The following is a 13,311-nucleotide window of genomic DNA, read 5'->3' on the forward strand; positions in this document are numbered from 1 at the left end:
CATGAGGTGTTAAAAAGTATAAAAGCCTCACACGTTCTCTCGAGGATCTCGTGTATCCCATGTCCGTGTGTCATGTTCGCGCAGAAAGCATAACACAGCCTTTAGGATTACAACTACAATACAACAACACAAACATGTGGCAGTTTGTTAGATAACTGGGAGTGATGGGAAAGAAACACCTGGGTATCATATCACTTCCAGTAACAAAAGAGGTGAAACCTATCTTAGGTAACCGTTCACCTGTAATAAATTTATAAAAGTCCCCATCAACTACTTAGTTACTTTGTTTTTAAATCACGTATCAGTTTCACTTATACTTCCTAGAACTGAAAACCGGCTTAGAATACTGCAAAACAGATTGAACAGAGCAGTCATACACAAAGTGTTCTCTGCCATTTTATCCAAAAATGTAAATAAATTGTGCAGACTATGGCTTCAAATGTTATCACAAAGGTGAAACCTTAGCACTTGTGTGGGGGATGCTTTTGCTTCATTTCAACATAGTGTAAGGAGATGTGGATGACCATCTGAACGGCCATGTCAGAGCTAACATCTACTCCTGTAAGCTGTTGTTTTAAGAGTATAAATGCTTAAAAAAAGGAAATGATACCTGTGGATGCAGTAAGTTAAAACAGTATATACAAAGTTTTACGCCAGACTCACCCACAACCATGATGTTGAGCTCAAAGCCTTGCTTCATGGCCTTCCTCCTCATCTGCTCCAGGATGGCGTCTATCCCCACGTAGCTGAAGTCGTTGCCATGGCTCTTCTCCCCTTTACCATGTGGGCTCGGGTGGTGGGGCTTTGCAGACTCAGACATGTTGCTGTGGCTCAGATTGACCTCTGACCCTGTAGGATGCACAGAAAAGGAGGAAACAGAAACATTCCTTATGGTGTAAAAGTAGCTTTGTGGTGTTGAAAGTTAAAAATCAAGCATATGAGGAACGATTGAGCAGCTGCATTGGTCTGTGAAATCATATTAACTGCAGAATAGACCACAAGAAGTGTGAAGACTGAAGATACAGATCTGAGCACTTCATTTCCTGTGTGAAACAGGATACATCAGACTTAAAATTCACATTTATGAGCATCCGCCCTGAGAGAAGAGGACACAGAAGGGTGATAATCCATCATTGCACTCCCTGCCAAAAACCCAACAGGGACACACACACATCTGTTCACACAGAGATGATGTGGATGAACACTTGAAATAACAAGTGTACCATAAATGTAAAAAAGTGACTCCAGTTTCCAAGTGGTTCCTACTCCAGTGTATACACTCAACTGTAAAAACCACCAATAAAGCTTAAAGGAAGAGGCGCACATCTGCTGCTTAATGGTGCATGAAATTTTGACAAGCAACCACCTCATGTTAGCTGCAAAGCCCACAAGACATGTTATGATTCCTCTTCCAAACAAAGCAGAGCAGCTGTTGCACAAGTTGATTTTTCTGACTGTTGAAGAACGAATACGGAGTCAAACAAAGTCAGCGACAAATCACAGCTTACCTCACTTTGAGATCCTCACAGAAGGAGGCTGTGTGCCAATACGCCGCTGCAACAAGCTAACTAAGGAACAAAACTCTGCCAAAGTATGCGTCTGTAGCAGAGGCAGAAACTCGTCTTCATGTAGGAGGAGACGACGCTTCCTGTGCTGTGACACAAACTTGTGGTGGAGTGTGTGCGGTCGTGTTTGCAGTCAAAGACGAGACAAGCCACAGACACACTTACCTAAAGGAAGACAGATATCGTACTACATCCTTCTCTCCAGCTCTATCTTTACACAAACAGGTTTAATGAAGCAGCAGAAGCTCAGGCTCTGTTATTTTCTAGCATTTTTTAGCTCTCCTCTGATGAAAATAGGTGCTTTTTTAGCTTTTAATTCACCCTTCTGTCATGTCACAGTCCCTGCCTTCCTGTCTCTTCTTGTTAGTGATTCAAAATGAACGCAGAGGAAATCACAGGTGAACCTTTCCTGACATCTTATTTCCCAGCTCCGGTTTTTTACCTGCTTGATGTAGCTGTAAAGTGGAAGATGAAGATTCAGCAGACAGTGGGAGGTTGTAAAAAGTTGTTAACCTTGCTTAAAATATCAATTTCCTAGTTTTTACTGCCAATATAGACTTTCCACAAGCGAAATACCTTTCTCTAAAGCTCTTTGACTCGCCTGGGAAAAGTGTAGGTAATAACCCCTGTGTGCAGCCTGTGAAGCATCTTTAAATTTGAGGGGACTGAAACTTGTGACACAAATTACACACATTTGCAGACTGAGAGGCTGAAAGTCAAAGGTGTGTCAGGGAAGAGTCATTACCTTTTAGTTTGTGAAAGAGTCTGCACTCTCACTATGATTCACAGCCTAGACGTACATAAAAAAAAGGATAGGGCACTTATATCCCAATCTCTAATTCTTAAAAAGGTTTAAATTCAAGAAATGGATAGAGCTGTTAAAGGCTATCTGTTTGGTGACACTTTTGACTGAAATCTGTGGTGTTTTTCCAAGACAAGGACAACATTTCCCATGAGCATCTTTACTCATACCAAGACGATTATTTGTTTTGGAGAGCTGATCTTTTAACACTACATTTCTTCACTCAAAACAACTTTTCCTAGGATCCAAAGTGCTATTCTTTGAAACTTGACGACAGTCAAATTTTGGAAACTCAGTTTGTAATTTAGTGTCCAGAAGGTGAACAGACTATCTGTTTAGTGTTACTCACAGCCTGGTGCCCTGAGATGTGTCTGTAATGTTATTAAATTCTGGTTCTGTCCTACCAGTGCTCATCTACCAACTCCAGCCTCACCAAGCAGAGCTTAACCTCACTCTTTATTTTATTGTTGGACTCAAGTTTGAACAGACCACTGCAGAATGAAGGCTTATTATTAGAGGTAGACCGATATATCGGCCGGCCGATATATCGGACCGATATTTGGACATTTGTCTCTATCAGCCATCGGCCGTATTTTCTTTTAAAAAGCCGTCTTATTTTCAGTAGAAAATTCCTTTTTAACTCAATATGAGCCAAATTCACATGACCAATCCAGAAAAATGTCTTGTTTAAAGTTATTTAAGGACAAAAATGAGGTCTGAATTGCTCGTAACCACTTAAAAAATCTGCCAATGGAACAAGAGAAAAGTTACTTGTATTAAGACATTATTCTAGTCTCAAGGAAATTTTCAAGCAATTTTTTCTTGTTCCATTGGCAGATTTTTTTTACTGGTTACAAGCAATTCAAACCTCATTTTTGTTCTCTGATAACTTGAAACAAGACATTTTTCTGGATTGATAAGTTGAAAGTGGCTCATATTGAGTATAATAAGACAATTTTTACTTAAAAAAAAGACAAAAACACTTGATAAGATTTCAGTTTTTTGCAGTGCACTGCCAAACTTTGCCAACTGCTGCAGTGGCATCAAAGAGACTTTCAGTCTAGGTGCCAGATTTTGAGAGAGACATTAGAAAATAACTGACTTCGGTGCTGGTAATCTCATATTAAACATTGGATTATGATCAGGCAAGTATAAAAAGCAAGACTATTTGAAGATCACTTATAAAGTCCTTTCAGTTTCCAAGGCAGCTCTAAGTTCAACTATTGAATTGGGCTGAGGAACTCCGGCTTGGATAAACTTGATACATCCATTTATAAAAAAAATCTTGGGAAAATATGAAAAATTCTCCCCCCTTTGGGGATCTTTGGTCAGTAAATGTCCAAATCTGAGGTTTCTCTTTTTCTTTTTTTTGGGCAAAGTAATTTCTACAAACAAAGAGCCAGCTTCCCTCAAGGCCAGAGAGCAGTGTATCAGTCAAAAACACTCCAAAGATGCAGGAGCTCCACTCAGTACAGCCTGTAATGTGAATCTTCTGTTGATACCTCATAAGACTTGGCTGCAGCTGATTCGGAGCTGCATTCTTGTCCTCAGGAAACCCGACACAGAAATGTGTGTTGGAAGATCTGCAATAATCCTGATGTATTTGGATCGATTTATCTGTAGGCTTTAGATGTGTTTGCAAATGTTTTCATAGTGTCGTCTGGATAACCCGGCACTGAACTCCATTAGGCCCGGTTGCATCAGCAACTTCTTGAGTGACAGAATGCAGAACGGCTCTAATGACATACTCCAGGTCTGCAGCCAAACTGCCTCCTGGGCACTGTGACTGTGCCAGCCACAGGCCATCTGTTAGCTTACATGGCTGCTATCTAAGAATAGGAGAGTGTCACATTGTAGCAGAAGCAAACAAACAGGCAGAATAACAAGAAGTGGCAAACGTGAGACTCACAAAACAGAAAAAAGCAGAACAAAACAGCAGCTGGAGTATAACTCGGTCTGCCAACCACCCTGCTGCTTACTCCAACTGTGCATGTTCATTTTCCACGCTCCGTCTTATGGTAAAGGATGAGCTGCAATGCTCTCCACACATTAACTTATGCATCAAAGTGACAGTTCTGCCATTTGCATCCAAAACAGGCCCCAGAGTGTGTGTCTTCATGAGTCACATCTGCTCTCCAGCATTATCTTGTCCCACAACCAAAAGCGTTAGCAACCTTTAGCCTCGACGAGCTGTGTTTCTGGATGAGTAACCACGTTACAAACAAACAGAGACACACAGCGTGACTCAGATCACGACTCAGTAACCGCAAATGTGGAATCCAAACCGTCCTTGAACCAGATAGACCCAACGGACACATTAAAATAGAGCAATGTCTAAAGTTCCTTGGATGGGTGTTGTTTTTTTGTTCAGCTGAAGCCAAAATAAAGCTTCTCTGGAGCAGAGTGAGCAGTTCATTCAGATGAAAAAGATGTGAAAGTGAGCTGTGCAGAGCTGAACAGGTGCATCAGTGACCCCAAGCTGACCCCTGAATGAGAAAACATACTCTTAGCCTGCTCTGACCGCCATTCATCATATTGTCCAAATGAAAACAACTTTTTCAACCTCAAACAAAAACTCATCTTAGGTTTTTTAACCTTGTGATGTTCAGAGTAGACACTCTGGGATAAGCTGCTGTGAGAGCTTTGTGTAATGAATGGAGATGAGTTCATGCTTCACTTTGAAGATCACTTTTGAAGATAAAGGATGAAGGTTGTCTCTTTGATGGGATCTGTCCATTCATGCAAACGATAGCACTTGCACTTGAATGGGGGCTTTTCAAAGGTGCAACAGTGGTGTTAGTAACCAATTCCTGACATTACACTGTGCTGGATGTGAAAAAAGCAGTGGTTTGTAGGATCTTTGCAAGGAACAAAACCAACAGTGGTGTCTGATTGGTGGATGGTGCCGAAGTTTCAAAACTCTTTAAAATAAAATGTTTGAAAAGTAATGATCATCATGAAGATTGACTCACATTGTAAGTGTTTGTTGGTTTCCTGTTTGTGATGTGAGGTTGTCACAGCAAACTAAGCCACAGCATTTGCATCTGATCTCTGAATATTGAGTATGCGAATGACGAGTGCTGCTTAGCTGATACTTTTTGTTTTTTTCCTTTTGACTCTCTACATCAGTCTTTGCCAAAGTATGAGAGAATGATCTTAGCAATATTTCCTCGATCCATTCCACCTTTTCTCAGTCCAGTTGTGAGACCTATATCTAGGATATTGAAAAGGTGGAACTCGTCTCGTTTATAACAAACAAGATGAGTCACAAACTTAAGGAAAGAGTTTTTTCCATCAGCAACCTCTGGTCTAAAAATATAAGGCTTATGCAGAAGTTTTTAAAAACTGCAGTTCCTCAGGTGTCCACTAGAGGCTGGCTCCAGAAACGCTGAAAACCACGAACACACTCTGCTAAAAAATGCGACAATAAACATATTTACAACAAGGTTAAAAAAACTGTTTGGTTATGGATAGCTCATTTCTCAATCAGCACACACTGCACAGAGTGATAATTTTGATAACTTATGATGAAACGTACAAGTATAGGGGCAAGGCTAACTTGACTGACAGGTGAACGCCCTGTAGCTGTCTGCAAAGAAGCTGAAGACCAACCTCTTTACCTCATCCTAACTCAAAGAAGCAAGGTTTGAATTTAGCATGTAATTTCGATGCAGTGCTTCAAAACTCTGTATCATGAACAAATGGATGACATCACAGACCCTTTGTTCATATAATATACAGCATTTGATTTTAATACATATTGAGGGAGGGTGTAATGGAAATACTACCAAGCCTCTGTGGCACTTCTATGTAGATTAAAACATGAAAATAGTTGCCCCACATTTATTTTTATTGATTAAGGCCAATCTCTATTTAAATAACTACTGTTTATGTCTTTTTTTGCTATATTAGAGTCATATAAGTTCCACCATCAGAGGGCGCTCAGCATCTTATGCATCAGTAGCTGATGCCCAGTACAAGACTAGTCAGTACGTGACGAAGCAGTGTACATATTGCAAGCTGAGAACGCTCCTGTATGGAAGTGATCTTCAATATTAACCTGTATTCGACACCTCAAGTTAAATGAAACGGCAAAATTTGTAGTCATATTTGGTTGAAATAAATTGGCACCTGATGCTTTAACTTTGCCCAGGTTACCACAGTGGATCACTTGTTTCTGAATCGTGTTCTGCATGTTGATTTGGCAGTTTTGCAATTTCACTTCCAAATGTTCCTTGAACATGATCCTCACCATTTATCCAGGTTTGGGACTGGCACTAATGGGACTACTGCCCTGTGACCCTCCATGTGGCTGAGTGGCTACACAGGAGTGGAAGCTTTCTTTAGGTTCAGGGTTTTGCTCAAGGTTCAAAGACCTGACCCCCACATTAGGAGACATCGACTCTACAATTCTCTATGATGATTTCACTTAGGCTCTTCCTGATTGGACTATAATGTTTGGCGGATTTCCAAGGAGGCAATTTTTCATCCCAATAATGTTGCACGTACATTTGACACCAATGCATACCAAAGCAAAGCAAGGTATTGTCAAGTTATTGGAGTCAGTATCCTCAGAACTATGTAAGTGATCACTGTTTTGGGTTGGGAGGGTTCAAACTATATTATTTTCAAATCATTTTAGATCGTAGAGACCAGAAAGATAAAACACAGAACTACACCCAGGAAAATCTTGGATCTTCTTCTTGAGCTGTTGCAGAAAGTATGTAGCATGGAAACATTTGGCTAACAGCTATCAATCAGTCAATATCCTGCATCATTAAACTTACTTTTCCCAAACTAATCTGCAATCCAACCCTCCTGGAAAACTAACGGAGTTCCCCGTAAATCAGATACAATTTACCACTTAACTGTAACGGAGAACCCCATCCCACTTGAGACCTTCACACAACTCAACACTCCCATCTCAGAGCTTTTATTAAAACCCCATCAGGAACTTCTCATCCAACCCTATGTTTATTATCCACTCAGAGAAGCTTGGACATGCCAATATCTAACACAGAGTCTTTGTTTCGCTCTAAAATACACAAAAGAACAAAAAGAAAACTCCTCTTTTAATCCCAAAGTGCCACTGCACCACTTTTCCAGCTGTACATCCACAAACATTTTTCTTTTGGTGTGTTGTTGATAATATCAGTGTGGTACATAGGGGGAAGAAAACAAAACAGGGATGCTGGAGGCAGAAACAAATAAAAGGAATCAATAAAGTGATTCATGGCAGGCAGAACATGTAATTATTGCAGATGAGCCAAACACTGTGAATGGTGTGGTTGATGACTGACACTCTGCATAAAGAGCTGGTCTGTGTGGGAAGGTTTTATTGTTGACCAGAATGTGTTTTCAGTTCTGGTTTCAAACCGTTGATTTTTTTTTTCTAAGGTTGCTGTTGGTTTAATGTGTGTGCAGCCCTCATGCTGATGAATTATGATGGGAATTTTGCTGTTTTTACACAAAAACAGTTTCATTGAATTCTGTAATGTAATTTTGGGTTGGTTTGCTGGGAACTGTTTATCCATTTGAATCAAACTATTCAACCATCGCAAGCAATGTCTAATTTAGAGATTCCTGCTTCTTAAAGGTCCCATATTATGCAAAAATCACTTTATTAAGTATTTTAGTGAAATTTGTGGGTCTTTGGCTTTCCCCCCAGCCCATAAAATGTGACATTTAATGACAAAACCTGTATTTAGTAGTGCTTGTGAATGTAAAATCCTGACCTAAAACAAGCTGTTTGGATTTTGGGGATTTGCCAACGTCAGTGATTCCCTTTTTTGACCAATCAGGAGCAAGTCTGACCTGATTGATCCATCTGAGCAAATACTCCCAAACCCCCTTCCTGCCCACTCCCCTCCCCACTGCTGGAGAGATCAGCGGGAAGGAGAATGCTGAAGTAGAAGAGCCATCACTGCTTTGATTTTGGCTGTAAACAGCCACATAGTTCCATGCACAAGCTTCCCATCTCGGAACAGAACAAGACTAAGTGGCTAGAGTTCATTTATCAAGGAAATGTGCCAGCAACACTCGGTATAAGTGTGCATGTGTGTGCTAGTCACCTCACGGCCGACTGCTTTTCCAACTTTGGACAGTACAACAGAGGGCTAGCAAATAGACTGGTCCTGAATCCAGGTGCATTACCAACCATCCACCAACAAACCTCAGACCCTGGAAATGTGAGTATTTAAATGCTGTGTGCTGTGGAGCAGATGTAAGAGCTTTTCCTCAGTGTCCCCCCTGTCTCTGTGTTAGCTTCAGGATGCTAACTTTAGCTGCAGTTAGCCTGTTGTTTTAGCCTGTAATGTTACGGTAAACGAGCTTTGCTGTTTTCTAAACATTGTGCACTTGGAGCTCGTGGCGCCACTCTCAGTGACGTGGAAGAGTGGGGCGGTATCAGCGGTGGCTCATTTACATATGAAGGTCACGCCCTCTAAATCAGAGCGTTCTGAACAGAGGGGCTATGAGAGCCTGGAAACAATGCTGCTGTGCTTGATTTATTGGCTTTTTGGACCAAAACATGTTACTACCATTTCATGAAGACATCAATGACCCATATTAAACTGCAGAAAAGGAGCAGAATATGGGACCTTTAAAGAAATGTTACAGGTTTTCTTTTCCTACTTGCCACCTGTCAGGATAAGCATATGCTAAAATACAGTCTCCTCACTCCTTTGGGGAAAGAAGGTGTCATGCCTGTTCTTCTACTCACACTGTAACTGTCAGCTCTTGAAAACAGTCTGAAGTCTAAAACTTCTGGTTGCCACGAGGGAAACACTCAGCGTCTCTGCCCTACTGCAGTTTTGGATTAAGACTTTTCTATCCTTGGCGTGTTGTTGTGTGTCTCTGTCAGTGTATGTGTCCTCTCTTAAACCGGAGATGATATTTCCAGCAGCCCTATGGTGGCCTCCACTGAGGAGGAAGAGCTCATTAAGTTTTATTCCTGCTGCTGTCTGGTTAGGGCAGATGGAGGATCCAGAAAGAACAGGATGACTGACTGTCGTAAAAGTGTGTCACTTGGATGCAGGATTAATATACGCACAGTTAAACATCATCCTCAGATTTTATGGGCAAGTTTTATGAGCATGGTATGATAAAATTTATCTTTTTTCACAGTCTCAAATGACAACATAGTAAAGGCACCTGGGCAGCTTATTTTCTTGATACTAAGAAGAGGCACAGCAAGATGAACTGACTGTTTGACTTTGGTGGTTAACACCTAAATATGAGGACACGCAGCCTAGCTTAAAGAGCACGTAGATGGCTTAAACCTGCAGTGCACTTGAGTGCAGGGACAGATAAAAGTCTAGTCCAAGACCTGAGTCTGACACAATTCCTTGTTTTTAGGACTCATGACTTGTGTCTCAGACTTGGACTGTAGCATCAGCTGCTAAATGGGTCTGACAACAGATAGGAAGACTTATCGGTATAGCCTGTTTTATTGTTAGTTTTCAGTTTAGTTCACCTGTATGCACATCCACATGTCTACCTGATCTACAACAGATCCTGATAGGATGCTGGGAAAGAGGTCATGAATCCTGTGTTTTGATTTCTTAGATGCAATAGACACAAGATGAAACTTTGAAAGAAATGTGAAGAATGCACTTTTAAATGTAAAGGGTGTAAAAAAAATTCCCAGGTACGGTTCCCGGGGCTCAATATTTGTCTCAATTCCATCAAAGGCTAAAGACCCAGGTAGATTGTTTAAAACAGGCCAGTGACATATGGAGGACCAAAAAAGGTAATTGCAACACACTGCCAGACCAGTAGAGGGCCATTCAGCAAAACCTAAACAAGCCAACATCATTGTGTGAAGTACCCAAGCTAACCTGTTAGTGAGGAAAATATTCAGCCTGTAGCGGTTTAATCGTGCTTTGTTGCAATACAGATGGTTTTGTTGAATCAAAAAAAAAAAAAAAAGGGGCGAGCACGAGTGAACGAGCAGTAGGTAGCTCAGGTGAAGGTCTCCAGTTAACAGGGTCACCCTTTTAAATGTATCACCAGGAGCTGACAGAGGCATATTTACAATATCAAGCTCAAAGAAAACAGGTGGTAAATTCATTACCCAAGTATTAAATTTAGAAGCTAGTTCCTGCAGTCCAAAAGCAGGTAGTTTCTCAAAAAGTTGCTAATGCTAATGGTAATGTCCAGGGACAGAGCCAGGATTTCAGTCTTGGGTGGGCCAAACCAATTTTGGGTTGGTCTTAAATTTAAAAAGTTAGTAGATAATAATTATAACTAGATAGGTTCAGGTTCAGGTGCTTTTTGCCTCTTTAATATTTGATAAAACTTTAGAGGATCAAACAGCAATTGCGCTCCATGGTATTGGCCAAAAAGTAGCGCTCTAACGTCTCAACTTTCCATGTATCATTGGCTGTAAGAGCAGCAACATTAACCATAGTAAAATAAAAGACAAAAATCCACAGTCTCTCTCAAAACCATTCTCTTGTCCTACCGGTATAACATGAGGCTGAATGATTCATAGCTTTTTACCAACAGGCTAAAAGATTGCTAAACTTGGACCATTTTGGAATGACAGGGCATCTAACAATAACAAAAGGAGCGTTAAGTGACAAAGTTTTAGAATATTCCTCTTCAAAAATGTTTTTTTTTAATAAAAAAAAAAAAGAAAGAAAGAAAGCAAAGAATTTTTTGTCAGAAAGTGGGTGGGCCTGGGACCGTTAGGTCCACCCATGATGCCACCCCTGGTAATGTCCTCAACATTACAATTATCAAGATTATCCAGATGTTTCGATTAGGGCTTTCAAAAACCTGAAGTTTGTTTTAAGTGTCAGTTAATTTCTAGTTTTAATAGAAGCAATTTTTGTTTTAAAAGGAGCATAAGCCACCTAGCTACATGCTGCCCCGCGGGCTGTTTTAAAGAGACAACCTTACAGTGTGTTTACAACACAGAGAAAAAGAGTAGGTCAACAGAGAGCAGCTGGGGGGACAGGGGAGGGTCTCACTGGGCTGTCATCTACATCCAAGAGGAAATCCCTCTCACTCACCCCCTCATCCGCACTCTGAAACCAAACAAACGTGCTGATTAGAAATCCTGACGAGTTTCTCCATCATAACAACCCCCCGTCACGTGAGGCGATGAGTCTCAACGAGTTTTGACGACAGCTACAGCTGACACAAACACACGCCGGTTCTTCAGAAACAGCCGAAAGCATGCCCGTGGCCCACTTCATCTTTCTGCCTTGTCACTCGTGTCGGCCCACTGAGAATGCGACCCCTGGCCTGAAGTGGAGCAAAGCAGATGGTGCTGCTGCTCGGTGTTGAAATGCAGCTTTCCACACGGAAACTTCTGGAAGTGAAGATAATGACCTGTCTCAAAACACCTCAAAAAAAGATTGAAAGGGGGAGAGAGGATGGAAAGAGAGGGGGCTGTACGTGGAGGGTCATGATCGCTGAGAGGTGAGCTGTGGTATTAATGCCTCAATAACAAAGACAGGATGAAAACAGAGGAGTTTGGATTGTTGAGACTGAGAAAATGAGAAAATGAGAAAGTAACGCTGGGCAGCCATTGTGCTGCTGAGTACAATTGTTAAAGCCCACTGTTCAGGGCACCGACCACAGCCTTTAACGTTTCTGAGAAACATGAAGAGGAACTCGGAGGGCCCCGGCCACAGCTGCGTGCAGGAGGGAACTGGTACAAAGCAAAGGACAAACAGAACCATGCAGCAATAAATCACAACCACCAAAAATGAAGTGGGAAAGGGGCCTGCTGGTTTGAATATGTCAGCGCTGGATGCTGCTCATACCGTTTAATGAGAGGAAATGAGAAACTGCTCGGAACTTACTTCTCTGCTTTAAGACGGCGGTTATTCTATACGAGACCGAGCAGCCAGTGGTTCATTAACCTAAAGATGAAGCCTAGTATACACTTTATATATAAAAACAGATACATATGGAAATTTAACAATGCATTCACAAGAAGGCAGCTCTCAGAGTTTGAAGTTACACCAGAAAAGAAGAGTTTATATAGGGGTTCCTGAACTTCTACAGCTTGCTACCCCCATTACAGTGGTGCCAAAGACCAGCTACCCAATGCCAGGGGGTTTCACTCACAAGGCAAGCCAAAAACAGACAAAACCCTAAGATAGTTAATTAAGATCAAAATGAGAGTATCTATCTGCAAATATTGTTGCGTTGTCCGAATGAATATGTTGAAACTGATACTGTCGCTATCCTTAAACAGTTACCTGTGGGGTTGTGCAGGTGCATTGGATAACGACAAAAAAAGTCCAAATTAATCAGAAGAAAAAGGACAATCATGCACACTGGCCAACTTCCAGAAAGAAAAATTTTAATGCAAATTTTAAAGCAAGGTTTCAATCATAGACCTTAATCAAGCAAATGTTTTTGCCGGCAAACGAAGCCATCTTAAAAAGGAGTAGCGCATAAAAATTTATTTTTTTTTAAATACAATTGAGACAGCCAGAATTCACTGACAAATTACTAGACATTTAAATAGAACAATCCCCAAAATGTTACAACTGAGTACATTAGGTCCTAATAAAGGTATCTACCTTTCTTACCATCTTACACTGCAAAAACTGAAATCTTTTCAACTGTTTGTGTCTTATTTTCAGGAGAAAATGTATTTTTTGACTTACTGAGCTACATTTATGGAAAACCAAAAATGCCAAAATGAAAAACAAATATAAGTAAAAAAAATAAAATAAATAAAAATAATAAAAAAATATATATATATATATATATATATATATATATATATATATATATAAAACCATAATAAATAAATAATTAACAGTAAAAAAAATATAAACAAATTAATAAAAATAAATAAATGTGAAAATAACGAAAAACTATAGATTTAAAAAATATAGAAAAAAATAGTTGAAAATGAATATCAATAAACAAGGAAATAAAAGCCCTCTGCTCTCATATTTGTTTATTCTTATATTT

General features: G+C 40.3%; 1 protein-coding gene across 5 annotated transcripts in view; it reads right to left on the bottom strand.

The window, feature by feature from the left end:
- The window catches only part of septin9b (septin 9b), a 113,969-nt gene that overhangs the window by 26,164 nt on the left and 74,494 nt on the right, over positions 1-13,311 (bottom strand). For all 5 annotated transcript variants that reach the window (XM_074687195.1, XM_074687199.1, XM_074687191.1 and 2 more), the window contains one exon: positions 664-849. In XM_074687195.1, coding sequence (XP_074543296.1) covers positions 664-849 — 186 coding nt within the window. The remainder of the gene's footprint in view (positions 1-663; positions 850-13,311) is intronic.

This window comes from Halichoeres trimaculatus, unplaced genomic scaffold, assembly GCF_033239565.1.
Source record: "Halichoeres trimaculatus isolate MK-OKI-2021-1 unplaced genomic scaffold, fHalTri1.1 fHalTri1_scaffold_2, whole genome shotgun sequence".
Classification (NCBI taxonomy): Eukaryota; Metazoa; Chordata; class Actinopteri; order Labriformes; family Labridae; genus Halichoeres; species Halichoeres trimaculatus.